Below are 16,663 nucleotides of genomic sequence, written 5' to 3'. Positions count from 1 at the left end.
TGTCCCCAACTTACCCCCTTCCTCATATAACCTCATAATAGGGTGAGGGGGTGGGGGGCTTAGCCTGCGATGAGCCTTGGGGGGGGGGGTTTACTAGGCAGTGGCCCCCCCTCCTATGGTTGCCGTATGGAGTGGGCCCCCCCTCTTTCGGTTTTATTTGCACCTTAGACATGTAGGGCCCTTGGTAGGGGGGGTGCTTGGACATCACTGCCAGCAAGCAGCAGATGTCCTCCTAGCACCCTACCCGCCAATTTTAACCGCACCTTAGACATTTAGGGCCCCTTGGTGGGGAGGGTGAGGGGACATCACTGTGAGTAATCAGGAGATGTCCCCTTAGTGCCCTACCCGCCAATTTTAACTGCACCCCCCTTAGTACACACACCCCTCCCCCCTCAATATATACATCCCAACATAAACACACACACATGCACACACACACCCTCTTAAACACACATATACGCACACACATTTTGCAAGGAAGGTGGGACCTGGGACCATCTGTCCCCTGCCTCTTCCCTGGTGGGGGGTACGGGCCCCTTTGCAGCGGCGGCCGTGTCCCCGGGGTGCCGGCTTCCTGGGCCCGGCGGTGCTCTCTCCGCGCGGTGGGGGGGTTCACATTACATCTGAGCCGGGGGTGTTGGTGTCCCTGGGGGGTGGGTTCTGGTCCTTGCTCCTGAGCGCTGGGCCCCGCCAAACTTCCAACTGTGGCCGAGCCTGGTCGGGCCATATTTACAACACCCCTTGTGGGCCCTCTTTTTTCCCCGGGGTTCCCCCCTCCTGGGCGGGGGCGGCGGGCCCCTGCCTTGCTCCTCCCTGGACCAACCGTGGGCCGGGCGGGTGGCCGCCTGGAGTGCGGGGCGGGTCTCCCTTGGGGGGTCCTGGCTCGTACCTGGGGTTGGGGCGGGGGGATGCCCGGAACTCCTGGGTGGTGGTGGGGTGCTCGTCTGGGGCTGTGGGCGTCCCTCTCCGGTGGGGCCCTGCGTTGGGCTCTCCCGGCGCGGCGGGGGGGCTGTTCTCCTGGTTGGGCTGGGGCGGCCCTCTCTTTCCCTCTGTGCCTCCCTGCTCTCTGGCTCTGGGGGGCCTTGCGGCGGTCCTGCTGGCCCTGGCCTGGGTGGCGGGCTTGGTCGCCCGGGCGGCGGTTGTTCCCTGCCGGTTTCCGTGTGGCGTGGGGGGGATTCCGGCTGCCGCTGCTGCTGCGGTGGGGGTCTTGGGGTGGGGATGGCTGGGCGCTCTCCTTCCTTCTTTACACATTCCACCATCCATATTAGAAGAACATGAGCACTCACCTGAGCACGGGTGTTGGCTCACCTTTGCACTGGCGGTTTGCGTGACTGAATGACTGAAATGTCTCACACTAGTTGGTGTTAAGGCATAAGTATGCGTGTGAGCACTATCTGTTTTGTGTACATGTCGACAGATGGACATTTTTGCAACTAGCAGGTGTGTTTGACACTTGGGTGTGTGTGTGGACAGGCTCCGCCCTTTTTGTACTGCATTTGAGCCTTACCATGGTGATTAACAACCAGTAAACTTGTTGCTCTATGCTGCTTCATGGTCTTACCCCCCTTCCCCTCCTACTATCACCCTCCTTCCCCCCCTCTTTCTAACGTCCCTCTCTCTTCTTCCCCTCTTTCCTTTTCCGTCCGGTCCAACACCAAAGATCTTCAAACATGTTTGAAATTAATAAAGTTTGGCCTCAATTACAAAAGGGGTTTATTCAGACATACCTTTGGTTTGTCTGAAGATTAATAACCCCTCTTGTTAAAGTAAAATATGTCCAACACAAGAGGCCCTCAGCTCTCATCTGTTTGCCCAGCTGTTGGACAGGACAAGGTAAAAAAAAAAAAAAAAAATATATATATATATATATTATATATATATATTAATCATATTCAGTTTTGTGACAGAATTCTTCCATATGTGACCAAAATGTTGTTGTGTACATACAATGATATAATAAATAAGAAATGATTTCCCTTCTTGAATGACTAAAAACACAAGACCAAACATACACCCTGGCTACCTGAAGATACATAACTCCTTATTGTAATAGTAAAACCTGTCCAGCACTAAAGAACTTCAGCTTTCATCTGTTTGCCCAGTTGTTGGGCCGGACAAGTTAAAAAAATAAGATAAAATAAATTAAGATAAAAAAAAATCACGGAAAAACACAGGAGAGGATAATATTCCAACTAGAAGACAGATTGGACAGAAAATCTTTTAACTGGTTTATTTTAAAAGTGTTATTAATAGTCGAAAAGTCTATGAAGCTTAAACCAGCACATACAACTGAATTAATTGAAACAGATCTTTTTCATAATATTAACTTTTCGTTTTCCAAATAAAGTCCAGCAGAATCCTATCCTGCTCTCCTCATGCAGAGACTGATCAGGCCTTTAGCCTTTTTTTACAATTTTAGTTTATTGTTTTTTTCACAGTAAAAAACACAGCAAGAAACCCATTAAAAGACAACAAATCCTGTGCAGAGAGAGGCAACTATTGTACATTAGGGAAAAATGTCTTTGGAGCCATAAATTTGATTCTTTTTTCATTTTATTCTGTGCTTTTTCTGCAATTGAGGAAAAATTAGCCAGGCATCTTTGTGTGAAGTCTTTATTTATAGTTATACCGAGTTAAGTGACTTACATTTTTTTTACTTGAATATAACACATGGAAGCAGCAGCAGATTTTTTGATGGACAGTAACTCACACTTTTATTATTATTATTATTATTATTATTATTATTATTGTTTGGATTGTGTTTCAGAAATTTGGAGCAAAGACACATTTTTCTATTACTTTGTAAATAATTTAAAGGCCTTTCAAAAGCTCTCGGTGTCCATGAGGTTACTGGAGTTCAGGAGGTCCAGAACTAGTCTGATGTTATTATTTCCTATATGTTAATTTTTCATAAATCCAGATTGCGATTCAATAAGTAAAGGTAAACATTTTTTTATTCTGTTGGCAAAAAGCAAATTTAAGATTTTATAATCATAATTTTAAAGAATAATGGGATTCCAACTGGCACCTCGACCTATCCAATATGCCGTCCAATTTTGTGTACACAACAATCTAGCGTAGCAACTCTAACCTACAGTATATAACTCATTAAACGTGACTCACTTTTTGATTTCTCCATTAACACCTTTTGTTCCAACTTGTGCGCACAAAAAATGCTATTCTGTGCTAACAAAATGCTAACGTATGTGCATAAATACTGACTTGTGCGTACACATAGCTAATTAGTGCTAACAGAATGCTAACTGGTGCAAATAAATACCAACTTGTATGCACAAAGTGCCAATTAGTGCCCACAAAATGCCAACATGTCTGCACAAAATGGTATTTTAAGATTGCAAAATGCTAACTTGTGTGGACAAAATGCCAACTGGTGCAAACAAAATGCCAACTTGTTTGCTTAAATACTGTAGCCTCCCTGTGTTCTGTTCTCATTGTTAACGTTTTGTTGTTCAGATGCTAAATTGCTCTGTTGATTATGGAGAACTGGGGGCATGGTGAGAAGGGCGAAAGGACCGTAATAGAAGAGGAGAGTTTGTTCTTTGGGGGTCCTCTTGGTTGTATGGCGTGGTAACTTTTACCTAATGCAAAATTGGTGTGTTCAATGTTTGTATGGTGAAAATGTTTAGTCACATATTTTACTATCTACATGCTGCACAAGTTGGTGGAAACCTGCCTTACTTGAAGCAATGTTCAATGAAAGATTAATAATGTTTTGTCTTGTAAAATCAAAGTCACCTTAGCCGAATGAAAGTTAAAACTAAAAGATAATAATAATAAGTATTGATACTTTATCCCACAATGGGGAAATTCTTCTCCGCATTTGACCCATCCCCTGGGAGCTGCAGCCGAACTGCGCTCGGGAGGCAGTAGCGTTGAGGGTCTTGCTCAAGAGGCCCTACTGGGTGATGTTAATTGCTCGCCATTGATATTGTAATGACCCAGCTGGTACATCACTATAGCCGAGCTGCTGATGAAGTAGCTTCATTGGAGAGCTGTCCATGCCCCATACACCGCACAACCCCAGACAGTCTCACCCATGATTTCCCACTTCCCATGAGTCTTAGGGGCCTAAGGCGGGGCTAACCCCAAGGTTGCTACACTACCCCCACCTAAGAGGATTAAGTGTCCCCACAACCCTCACATAGCTGAGAACCAAACAACACAGACAGCAAAACACATGAACACACTTGATGAAGACTCATGCTCACAATTCCCAGCTAGCTAGGTTCGCACATCTGTTACTAACACAGTTCTGTGCCAGTATGTGCCCAGCCAGCAGAATCAATCAGTGTCCCAGCAGCGGTGGCAGCACCACCCTCAGGGTGCACGTCGCCTTGGGGGAGTAGACTCTCTCCGAGCGAAGAGCTGCAAATCAGCGGCGAAGGTCCCCAGGTGTTTGTCATCTCTAAAACAACGAGACTCCAGCTGCTGTCGATCCGTTCTGTGGAACCCTGCTCTCCAAAGCAACGCTCTAATGCTGCTGTCAGTGCCAACAGGTCTCGCAGCTCTGCAGAAGAGAGGTCCAGCAGTACCTGGAGTGTAGCACCCTCCAACGCCAGGTCTGGGTGTGTAACAAGTCTCCTCAGGACTCCAGCCCTCATAGCCGGTCGCCAAGTTGACCTGTGCCAGGTGTGGTTCCAGTGGTGTTAAGCCATTGCATCGGGAAAGTTTGACTGGGCTGCGGACCGTCATCACAGACTGCTCTGGACGGTTCATAACTGGCGTGGAAACCCGACTCGCAGGGACAGGCTGCAGATGACGGCGGGTGCTCGTATCATCAGGGAGATAATTTTGCCCTTGCTCCTCCCTTGTCCAGAGTTGCCTCCAGGATGTGAATTTGTTGCTCCATCTCAGCCATTCCTCGCTCCACGGCGTAGCTCTCCAGCGCCGGTTAAGGATCCCACTTCTGACAGCAATGTAACAACCCAGCGGATCACTATAGCTACTGATGAAGTGGCTTCATTGGAGAGCTGTCGTGCCCCATACACGACCCGGACAGTCTCAGGGAGGAAGAAATAGGCAGAGAAGCAACGTCTCCTTTTCAGCATCAACGCCCATTCATTCGAACACAGACAAACAGCCAAACAGCATGGAGGTCACTTCTACTTCCACTTCATTCATGGTTTTCACCCATGATTCCCTACTTCCACTTCCCACTTTGAGTCTCAGGAGCTGAAGGCGGGGCTAACCCCCTGGTCGCTACACTATGGTAATTGCCCCATTACCAATGTTACCATCGTCCTCCGGGAATCGATACCTGGTTCCCTGCGTGGTAGCCTTTTCACCTTACCAACCAAGCTAGCCAAGTTCAACCGGAAGAATCTTCTTGTCTACAGACTGCGTCACAATTGTCACTAAGCTTTGTTTGGAACAACACTAGCCAGATCTGGGAATAACCTTTACCCCATTGGAAGTCCCAAGGAAAGGAAAAACAGCAGCTGATCTAGTAAGAGGTTGGGATTGAGGAAGCCCAAGGCAATAGAGATCATGGACCCAGTTGGATAAAGACTAGAGGATTTTATAGAAAGGGACTCAGGAGATTTGAGCCACTCAACCGATAACCTTCTCTAATAAAGATGTCAGAGAGGAGGATTGCTTGACCACATCCTGAATTCCTGAGCTGCCTGGGAGAGGAAAAAGTCAAAGTACAAGGAGATAGCAGGTATATATTAAAGCAAGGGATGGCACACTTAATCAATTGGTCCAACCCCATTGACGTTGGGTGCAGAAGATATATGCCAATCTCTCCACAGACCACTGAAGATGCTGGGAGTAAAGCAAGTCCACATCAGAAAACCCATCGATTTGTCAAAATGGCTTTTAATTTGAAAGATAATTGGTGGCCAACAGAGGCTATTGTACTCTGAACTCTGTCTCCCCCTCTGGTCACTAGAGGGAATCATCTCCAGAGTACTGAATGCACTTCATCTCCCAGCAACCCCAGTGTGCACTTCCTGGGTGCCACACACCTGACTCTCATTCACTCAATCATTCAGAGTCTACTTAAGCACTGTACCAAGCCTCACTCAGTGTAAAGTATTGTTTGTGCCACTCTGCCTTCCTTACTGAGCGTTATGTTTGTCCCTGTTTATTTTTATTTCACCTTTATTTAACCAGGAAAAAAAAACTCATTGAGATTAAATATCTATTTTGCAAGAGTGTCCTGGCCAAGAGTCAACAGCACAACAATAACACACATTTCTCATTTACACTCACACTCAACATAAAAAAAGGCAGTCTGAAATAAAGTGTTTGCAGTTTGCTTGCTGCCTGCCCTGACTGTCGCCTGGATCCTGACTACTCTGTCTCTTCTCTGATATGACAGCTACTTAGATACAAGCTGTCACTGAGGAATTGATGGGTGTATGATGTTGAGATATAAGAAAGTTGCATGTAAGTGTATATTAGACCTCTATTTTTGCATGGACAAGTAAACAATTCAAAACCACTTGACAAAATTCCAAATATGAGAAAACTTTATGAACTTTATCCTGTTTAATGGATTTATTTTCGTCTAAGTACTAAAAAGGAAAGGATTTTAATAGAGACTGAACAGGCAAACAAATACTTTGGTTAAAGCAAATGAGGTACATACAAAACATTGAGATGAAAAGGAAAAACTTTTAGCCCAAAACTCAAGATGTTATAGTATTACATTCTCTTCAAAAGGGGTGTCCAACTCAGCACTGTTGAAGTTCTGAATGAAGTGAAGTTGAATTTGAGTTGTATCCAATCACACTGGGTTCTATGGAAAGAAACATAAAATAACAAACATGTCATAAAACAAAGTAATAATAATAAATTTAAATAAAAAAACTGGAAAAATGTAGGAAGGCAAATTCCCTAATTTATCAAGTGCAGAATATCTAATAAGAGATGATAACAACACTTACTAAACAAAAGTACATTTTATTTTGAAGAGCAGATCAAAGAACCATAACAGCTTAAAGGAAAAAACTATTTTGATTAAACATCTAAAATGATCAAATGTATTTATTTTGTGTTTTGCAACGTTGTTTATTTCGAATCTTCAATTAAATTAACTTTTTTCTGTAGGTCTCTTTACTGGAGCAAAAGAATTAGAGCCACATTGGCCTTGTTTCCATTAACCCTTGTGCTATCCTAGGCACTTTAACATTGGGAGTTGGGTCATCTAGACCCCACTAGACAGTGCGCTAAACCTTTTTTCTTCAATGATTTGTGATCTTCACTGGTGTCCATGGATTACATGAAATCCTCTTCACCTTTATCCACCTTTTTGTCATGCTAGGGATAATACGTCACTGTAAGGATCGGGTCATCTGGACCCCATAGGATAGCACAAGGGTTAAGGAGTCTGGTCCGGTTTAGAATGGTCCAGGTGATTCAGGTGAGTGTGTTTATACTCAGTTGGACTGTGACGGTGCATGCAGGGTGACAGCAACAATGGAGGTTGTCGAGCAGCTCATTTTTGTCCCGCTTGGTTAGTCATTTAATGTTGTTTGAGAAAAGATTGCAGGCAGGGAAGAGGAAAACAGTCGCTTTCTAGGCACTTTCTTTTATTGTAATGACCTCCAGTCAATCAACGGATTTCAACTGTTGCTCCGCCCTAACCAGTCCATTTTTTTCATGAATCAAAACGGGGGTCCAAAAAATGGTACGGCCTAAAGGGCCGTGCACACCGGGACGAATTCCGTGCGCGATATTCGCCGACGTTTAACGCCTCATGACTAAACAAAGGGCACCAATGTGAGTGTGCACATCGACGTGAAAAACGCCACGCGTAAAAGCGTCATTTTTTAAAAACGCCTCGGGTTCGTTTTTTTGGTTTGACGCGCCGCGTCAAAAACCATACGACCAATGAGAATGGCGCTTTTGCATGCGTGTCTGGAGCTTCTGAAGTTACAGTAAAACACAACTTGGGGGCGCTCAAACACAAAACTGTCTTGCTGAGCACACATACGTAACGGCAAAGAAGATATACACCAAGTAGCGTCTACACTGCCGCGAAGAAATAAGACGAAGAAGATGCACTCACTGACGGACATTCTAAAATATCCCTGAAAACGCTCATGATAAATTTTCAGCTCCTGTACCAGTCGATAAAACTCCCCATGTTCTTCTCTTCTTGTAACTATGAGATGTACCCAAAATCGACGTCTTTTCCGGCGTCTTTCATCATTCAACAGAACAATAATTTCTTCATCGCTGGAACTGGAGCTGGAGCTACTGGTGCTGGAAATATTAATGTTTTTTGTATGATTCTGACAAGCGCGTAAATAATTGCTCTCTTCTTTTGAGTGAAAAGCGACTTTAAGAAGTGTAAAGTTGCGCAGCGCCACCTTGTGTACAGGAGTATTTCTGATTTACATTAAGCGCCATCTAATGTCAGGGAATGAAATTGCATGTTCGCTCGGCTCATCGTCAGCGAAAATCGCCTGGGTGTGAACACAAAAAAACGTGTTGAAAAACGCTGGCAAATATTCGTCCCGGTGTGTACGGGCCTTAATGGTCCATTTTATAATGGAAACGCTCAAAATAGCAGACCACTCAGTGGAAACAAGGCTAATGTCTTCACAGTTTCTTCTAACAATGGTTGATATTAGGACTCATTTCAAACCGCCTGAAGAGAATAAGGTTGCTGGAAAAAGAAACAGCACCAAATTGGTTAAGAATTTGATGTATGATAAGTCTGCATTTAAACCCTGGAGAAAAATGTGTTTAATCTTCACCCAGGTTAAAAATAGAAACCTATTATCAAGTAGTAAGTTGGACATCATTTTGGTTTTTAAAGTTTTGAGGTTAAGAGTTGGTCATATTTGGACATTATGGGCAAAGTTTTTTGTTTTGTTTTTTACTTATAAAGGAACTCATGTTAAACAAAAACATTGTGCTGCTCTTTTTGCTGCCATCATAGTACAAATAAGGTGTCTTACCTTCAAAGCATTCTGGGAGTCTGAGCCCTCCGTCTAAGCACTGCACTGGAACAGCATAACTACAGTTCCTGACTGTGTCCTTGCAGTAGACTGACAATATTTCTTTGTGTAAGATGGCTTTCGTTTTTAAGTCAGCAATCCACATTTTCTCCCCTCTATACTGTATTTTTACTCCTTGTATTCCAACAGGACAAGGAGCTGAAAACCACAAACAGAAAATACAATGTTTGAAAATTGAAGACATAACGTTACTTCAAAAGAATCATTTTAAACAAAAAAAGTAACCAGGTTTTTTTTTTTTGCAATGCTGTGTCTTTAAATAGTTGTGAGTTATCACCTCAGGTAAACTTACTGTAAATAACGTGTGGGTCTAGAGCTGTGCCTGTTATTTTCAGTTTTTTAATATCAAATATTAAAAAATAATACAGCAAAAAAAAGAACAAATTACCGATATTTCATCTGTCACAGATGTGTGCAACTGTCTATGGCAACTGTGAATGTGATAATGTTATGAATTTGTCCAAACCCAGAGTTAAAGTAAAACATCTTTGAAGGTAGTTGTGTGGGTTTGAAGTCTGTAACTACGGTGGCCCTAAAGAGAAAATCACACCAACAAATCACACAATGCAAAAACATATAAATGATCACAACAATTAAAACAGAACAAAAAAACATTACATTTTAGAAATGAAAACACAATTCCAAAAAATAAAGAAAGAAGTGAAATTAAAAAGAAAAAACTCAAATTACTTTACAGTTTCTGAAATGTTTTTTTTTCTTTTTTTTACAAAAACTGGAAAAGGTATTGGATGATGATGTTTGTCCACCTGAAAAGTTATTTAGCATGAAGCGAGCCTGGATATACTATATACTGTTGTCCTCATTTTGGCTTATCACCACACTTTTGGCAGAGAGTTTTACGCCGGATGCCCTTCCTGCCACAACCATGTATTTTCAACATACCAGATGTCCCAGATAGGAAACAACGCCAAGGACCCGGTCCAGTTTAGAGACTGACACTGGATTTTGGCTCATTACACACCCTCGGAAGTGAACCCAGTGTGACAGTCCTGCACCTAGCAAACTTCCCTTTTCCAGCTTCCTATTGTGTTTCAGTTTTTCCACATTACATTTTGGTTTGTGGAAATTACTTTTGCTTTATGAAATACTTTTTCTTTTTTACGGAAACTGGAAAAGGCAGGTGTGTGTGGGACTATCACTGATTGGATGATGACATTTCTCCATCATTTTGACAGAAAGTCATTTAGCATGAAACAATACTGGATTTGCTTTGTACTAATCATAATAATTTTTTAAGTATGCTGACATTAAAGATGCATTTGAAAAAACTCAAATCATCCAATCAGGGAAGTTTCATAGCACCCATTCACTCTCACATTCACACATAGGGACAATTTTGATTAACCTAATAACCTATGAAGCATGTTTCTGGATGTGGGAGGAAGCCGGAGTCCCCGGAGAAAACACACGCATGCACGGGGAGAACATGCAAACTCCACACAGAAAGGTCCCCCATCGATGTTCTGGTTCAGGCCCCCCAGCCGGGAATTGAACCGGGGGCCTTCTTGCTGTGAGGCAAGAGCGCCAACCACTGCGGCGGAGTTTAGTTTTGATTTGTAAAATGTAACATTGTTTTTTTAAGCATTCGTTTTGACGTTTTTCTTCTTGTTGTGATCTTTAGTATGTCTTTGCATTGAGGGATTTTTTTTTTGGGTGTGATTTGCACAAAGAAAATGAAAGAAGACAAAAGAAAAGTGCAAAATACAGCTTGAGTTATTCTGAAGTGATTACTTGAGAAATGTTAATTTTCAAACTAAAAAAGTGTATGTTACACATCAGAATTTTGAATGTAGCTTAAATATTTCTTACAGGAATTGGTGTCTTACCCTTACAGGACGGCATTTCAGACCAGTTCCCATTCTGCTGGCAAACTATTTCCATATTTCCCTCCAGCACGTAGTCGCCTTCACAGCCATATTTCACTGATTCCCTGAAGTCGAAATCTCTCCTGTCTTCATTAGACATGTAGCCTTTTTCAATGTTCTCTGGGGGAGGGCAGGTCACCACTGTCGGGGAGCATTGTTGTCCTTTTATTGCAAACTGAAGAGCCAGACGCCAGTTTATGCTGATTTAATGTTCATGTTGCTTAGCACTGATCCTTACTCAGGTAAAAATGGGGAAACTTTTGGATATTCAGAAAAGTTCTTGTCAAGAACAGATGGCTCGATTTTGCTCATAAACGCAATATTCCCAAAGACCTAACAAGAGCATTTAACAGCTCTTCTTGAACATTTGCAGATCTTGTGTTAGACATCCTTAAAAGTAAAAGGGGCCCAAGTCGGAAGTTACCAAGCGTCAGCTAACTGTTCATTAACACTGTAAAGTTTTGACTTTCAGTTAAAAAAAACTATCTGCAAACTAGTCTTAAGCCAATTTAAAAATTGTTTTCACTCACTTCCTCCTTGTTCTTATGCTGCCTTTACTCTGAGATTCATCACTTTAAAATGGAAATGGTATCACATTCCTCCTTTAATTTTAGTTTTAAACAGTTATATTAATTCTGATGCATTCAGGAGCCTTTACATGTCTTGGATCTTTAGGCTGCCACTCCAAAGGGGACTGATCTGCTGGTCAGCTTCTCTTGTCTTTTCCTAGAGTGACACTAAGACATGCTGGATGGATTTCTCTTCTTTTTGCAATTGTGGCTCCTAAAAAAGGTGGAATGGACTTTTAGCAAAAGCTCTATCTGTCCTCACTTTACATTTTTTAATAGATTCACTTCCATTTCCCCCCAGTTTTTATTTAGTTTTAACTGTACACTGCAGTACTTGTAGTTTTTTTGTATTTATGTTTCCTCTTGTGCTGCCGTTGGCCCAATATCTGTCTTTAGAAAGTTTCATTTTATAAATCGGACATAAAATTCAAACTGAATTGACTTTGTCACACACCTGAATTTCCAGCTGCACAAAAGCTGCTGGCTCTACTTTTGTTTCTGACGATGCGTTGGCTATCGGTATTTCTGCTGCACCGGCATGTGTGGGTTTTTTAATTTTGATATTTGAAAAAATAACATTAACCGTTGAGTAACTCTCAATCTTCTCAGGGCATCCTATAGTAAAGTTCATTAACTGTTTATAAAAAACTCTTTTTTTTTATGTAACTTGGCCTATAAAAAACTCAAATTAACCTGCAAAAACAGATTTTCAGATTTTCAAAAACAGGAAACAAAGACTTTTGGCTTGCTTGGGATCAACAGTTCTAGTAGCATTTGTACCTCGACATTCAGGCGTCTCGGCCCAAGTCCCGTTGATAGTGCACTCAGCCCTTGGATTACCAAAGAGTGCCAAGGGAGGCAGACATCTATAAGTTCCTCCGATGCCAAAATAAGTTTGGTTTCCTCTGACCATTTTATCATAGATGATCATTCCGAACTGTGGAATTGGAGCGAGACCACATGACACAGCTGCAACAGGCCACCCAGATGTTAGCTTATTTACAGGAAATGAATTTATGTGAAACAATCCAGGTAGATTGGAAGAATTTTTCTTACCCTTGCACTCAGGAGCTGGTGTGCTCCACGTCCCGTTGGCTTGGCACACAGCAGTGCTGGATCCGTCCAATGTATACCTGTGTGGAGCCAATTTATTCAGTCACAGAGAAATCATTGTAGAGCCCCGCACCTCTGCAGAGATGATGAGCTGAACTGTGTGCATTGGAAAGGGGTTAACAAGCAAAAACATGCAAAAACTAGATTAACCTGTGAAACATGTCGGCTGAGGAGCTTAAAGCTGAACATAGACTGAGGAGTTTTCCAGAGGCTCACAGATATCCCGGTGTGGAGGGCTTAGTGCCATAGCGTTCTGTTCACAAATGAACTGGAATTGTGATACCTAATAAAGGTTAAGATTAGGCTGATTTTTTTTATCTCTGGGCACATAACTGACACGAGTCATCTGTTAAAATGATACCAGGCTCAGAACTAGTTCAGATTTAGAGCTAGAGCTTCCAGAAAACTCAGAAAATACATTTAAAGTTAAATATTTACAATTTCAGCTTTGTTTGGAAAAGTCAACTATATTAACAACGCATAACAGAATTTTCTGTTTAATGGAAATTACATTTTACTGTTATTTTAGTTCTATTTCCTTTTTAAATTTCAAGCAAATAAAATCTTGTGTTTTTAAATTGTTCAATTGTGTTTTTAAAACCAATTCTTTCAGTTTTAAATTGAAAGAATTTGTTTCTCTGGACTCTTTCAAATTACTTTCACGTTAACGTGAGACAAAGCTATCAAACTGCAAATACTTTATTTAAGACTACCTTTTTTTATGTTGATTGAGTGTGAGTGTAAAGGAGAAATGTGTGTTTTTGTTGTGCTGCTGCCTATTGGCCAGGACGCTCTTGCAAAAGAGATTTTTAATCTCAATGACTTTTTTTAAATCCTGGTCAAGTAAAGGTTAACCAGCCATCTACAGTCATCTACATCAAATACGTTTGGCTGACATGAGGGTCAGCTTCTGCGGCATTGTCAGAGCACAAGCGCTTGTCTCATGTTTGATTTGATTTTGATTTGATTTGATTTTTGATTTGAAATGGTTTATTTCAAGCAATCAAATAGGAATAATACACATGAAATTATTAAAGTCAAATCCTGTTAACTTTCTGCTGGAAGATTTGCTAAAGGAGGAAAGATAACACTTAAAGTTTAAGTTTAACAAAAGTGTTACATATTTTCTGCTTTGGCCTGGTGAAAAAAATGTAAACATGGATCATGTTTTTGTTTTAAAGGATTCTCGTTGGTGCTGCTTTTTCAAACCCTTCTCTCTTTAGTCGCTTTGCTCATGAATAATCATAATTTAATCTGCAGTAAGGTGTGTACCCTCCCTAAAATTAACACAAATCTTGTGCTGTTTTTTTTCAAAAACAGATCAGTTTGCTGCTTCCATTATCTGTGGATTAATTATTTGACAGTAATTAGCTGCTAAGACATTTTGGGTTTCTGACCATCCTGTCATATTGTGCAACAAATCCATCAATCTTCAATTTCAGGGATTTCAAAACAAAAGCCCACTCTGCTTGACATTCTAGATAATCGTTAGAAAAGTCCCAAACTGAAACTAATATGACCCTTGGGTCCGTTCAGTGTTTCTGTCAGTGCAACCACAACAAAAAAAGTTTGATAAAAGGTTTAGTGTTACCCTTCGTTACAAGTGTAGTTAATGGTACTGAGGTACACGGTGTCTTCATAATGCAGTTCTCCATTGGATGGTGGATCAGGGTAGGGACATCGCTTTGCTGCAAACATTTAGAAACGTTGTGCATAAAGTGCAGGAAAATTTCCAACTAAAAAAAAATCTGTAATAGTTCTGCACAAATGGGATCATTTAAAAAACTGTATTATGTGTTTGTAACTATTTAACAAAACTGTTCTTAGCTGCATTTACATGCGCAAAACCGTACCAAAATTCTAGAAATGTCGAAAAAACAAAATTTCGCAATTACACTGTTTCCATTAAATCACAATTATGTGAATAAACACAAACCGACTCATTCAAAAACATGATGACGGATAATAATTTACATCAGATACTTTCACATTTCTGCCGCGGCTCTAGCGCTCTTCATCGTCTAGCAAAGGAGACGTTGGCGTCTTATTCGGGCCGTGGAGCGGCCAACTCCTTACACGTGGGAGTGTCTATAGATGAAGTGATTTTGGGAAATGGTGGTTGGTGATTTGACAGAGGAGCTGTGGATCCAACAATTCCACATGAAAGGCTAAACTTTTGACGAGCTGTGTGAGGCTGTGGGGCCTCCTTTGGCGCCCGCTGTGCAGCGAGCGACCAAAGCAGCCAGTTCCTACCAACAAACGCACTGACATCACTATCTGAGTCTTTTAATTTGAAAAAAGTGTTTCTATTGCAGTTTTGGCAAATATGTCCATTTCGATACACCTTGAAAAACACCTCCTCCAAACGCAATTCCTTTTTTTTGATAAATGCCAGGTTGTTTTTTTTGGGGGGTGAAATCGTTGTGTTTCAGTTAAGCGAAATTGTTATCGCAAATCCAATTTGTGCAAGTTCATAGTCAATGGAAGCACAGCTATAGTCAAATAAAGTATCAAATAAGGTAATGAACATTGTAAAAAATACAAAAAAAAGAATTAAAAGAATTACCAAATGTCCATAAAAGCTGTAGAAGAACACAGATACACACTATAATATAAACTAATGAGTGATCAGTGTTTTTTTAAGTAAAAAAAATAAAAAAACTGAATTTTAAAGGAGTAAAAAAAACATTGCTTGCAAGAATAACCACAATAAAGTGTCAAATGAGAACAGATAAAAGGCAACACCTTTCTTTAAAAAAACTTTTATAAAAAAAGTTTACAAAGGATAGGTCGAATGAGCATTAGTGAACCAAACGGGCTAAAACATTTAGGAAACACAAAAACAAGAGAAAAAATAATAAAGAGTAAAAACATTAAAGGAACTCTCAAAAGAACATGCATGTAAAAAGCCAGAATGACCTACGTATGCACATGTATCTGGTTTTTGTCCACATTCCGTCGATGGTACAGACGATCCTGCGGGGACCCGACACAGGGGTGTATCCTTGTTTACAGGACAGTGCTATTGCCACACCGGGGCTAAAGTGCCTCTGGTCACTGACCAACTCAATGTTGGCATCCAGGATGGGTCTAACACACGTAGCTGGAAGAAAAACATTTATTTAGAACAATATGTCCAGTCTCAAGAAATGTTTAAAAACTAGAAACGACTGAATTATCATAAAAATACTTTTTAACCTAGTTAACGTCAGAGTTTTTAATGCAGTAATCCCAAATCTTCGAGCTCTGCAGCTCAAAACCATGAACACATGGGTATATGTACGCTCTACACTCTTTGTGTAGGCAAGGTTTTACCAACAGAAATCTTTTTACCAAAAGAACTGGCCTCTCCTTTTTTTCTGGATTTGTTTTAATTTGGAATCTCTGACATAAGAGGTTGAAGCAGGCAAAGAAATACACAACAATATCCTGTATTTGATTATTCAGTAGCGAAATCTATTGAAAAAAAGAGAAAACAATACCATTGTCATCCCCGGATGCACCGGAGGTAAAGAGCAGAAGTGAAGACAGCAGAAAAAAAGTCGCCCCATCCTCCATCTTCAGTTGAAATACAGACACTGTTCTATCCATTTGTCTGTGGAACAAACATCAACTGCTGTCTCCTCAGCTGTTTACTTTCACTGATGAGTAAACACAGAGTAGTACAAAGTATCCCCCCTTTTTCATCTTTTTGCTTAAATATTTCTGCAGAAGTGGAACTTTTTGAGTTTTCCATAACTGTTGCGCATTTTCTCCTTGTTTTTTTTATCTTGTTTTTTAGTTTGTTTATCTGTTTAAGTTTTTTTTTTTTTGTAAAGAATTTGCTACAGTTTTCCCAATTGTTAAAACACATTTTCTAGACCAATTTCACCAATCACCAAAGATGATTTTTGAAAATATAGGCCAAATGTACAGGAGTGTATGGTTGTCTCTCGTACACATTCCAAAACCAACAAGAAAAGAAAAACTTCAATTTGGTTAATTTTGTCAATTTCCATGCGGGAACCTCCCAAATGGATAAATAAAGTTGTCTATCTAAGGAATGGAGAATAAGGTGGAAATAAGACTATTACAAATTGTAGATTTGCATGATGTAACT

At 40.9% G+C, this 16,663-nt stretch overlaps 1 protein-coding gene across 1 annotated transcript; it reads right to left on the bottom strand.

Annotated features, from left to right (window-relative positions):
- Nucleotides 1–6,479: 6,479 nt before the first annotated feature.
- On the bottom strand, nucleotides 6,480–16,218 carry LOC101166938 (beta-2-glycoprotein 1). Its single transcript, XM_004066208.5, has 8 exons — nucleotides 16,047–16,218; nucleotides 15,488–15,667; nucleotides 14,156–14,252; nucleotides 12,508–12,584; nucleotides 12,232–12,420; nucleotides 10,844–11,023; nucleotides 8,937–9,134; nucleotides 6,480–6,766 (listed from the first exon to the last, which is right to left on the bottom strand). Exons 1-8 carry the CDS (start codon nucleotides 16,153–16,155, stop codon nucleotides 6,702–6,704), a joined length of 1,095 nt encoding a protein of 364 aa, XP_004066256.3. The 5' UTR covers nucleotides 16,156–16,218; the 3' UTR covers nucleotides 6,480–6,701.
- Between the last annotated feature and the right edge of the window lie 445 nt (nucleotides 16,219–16,663).

Source organism: Oryzias latipes, chromosome 1, assembly GCF_053564925.1.
Source record: "Oryzias latipes strain Hd-rR chromosome 1, Olatipes_Hd-rR_3.1".
NCBI classification, from domain to species: Eukaryota; Metazoa; Chordata; class Actinopteri; order Beloniformes; family Adrianichthyidae; genus Oryzias; species Oryzias latipes.
Note: the sequence above shows the minus strand (reverse complement) of the source record. Positions and strands in the feature narration are given on the sequence as shown.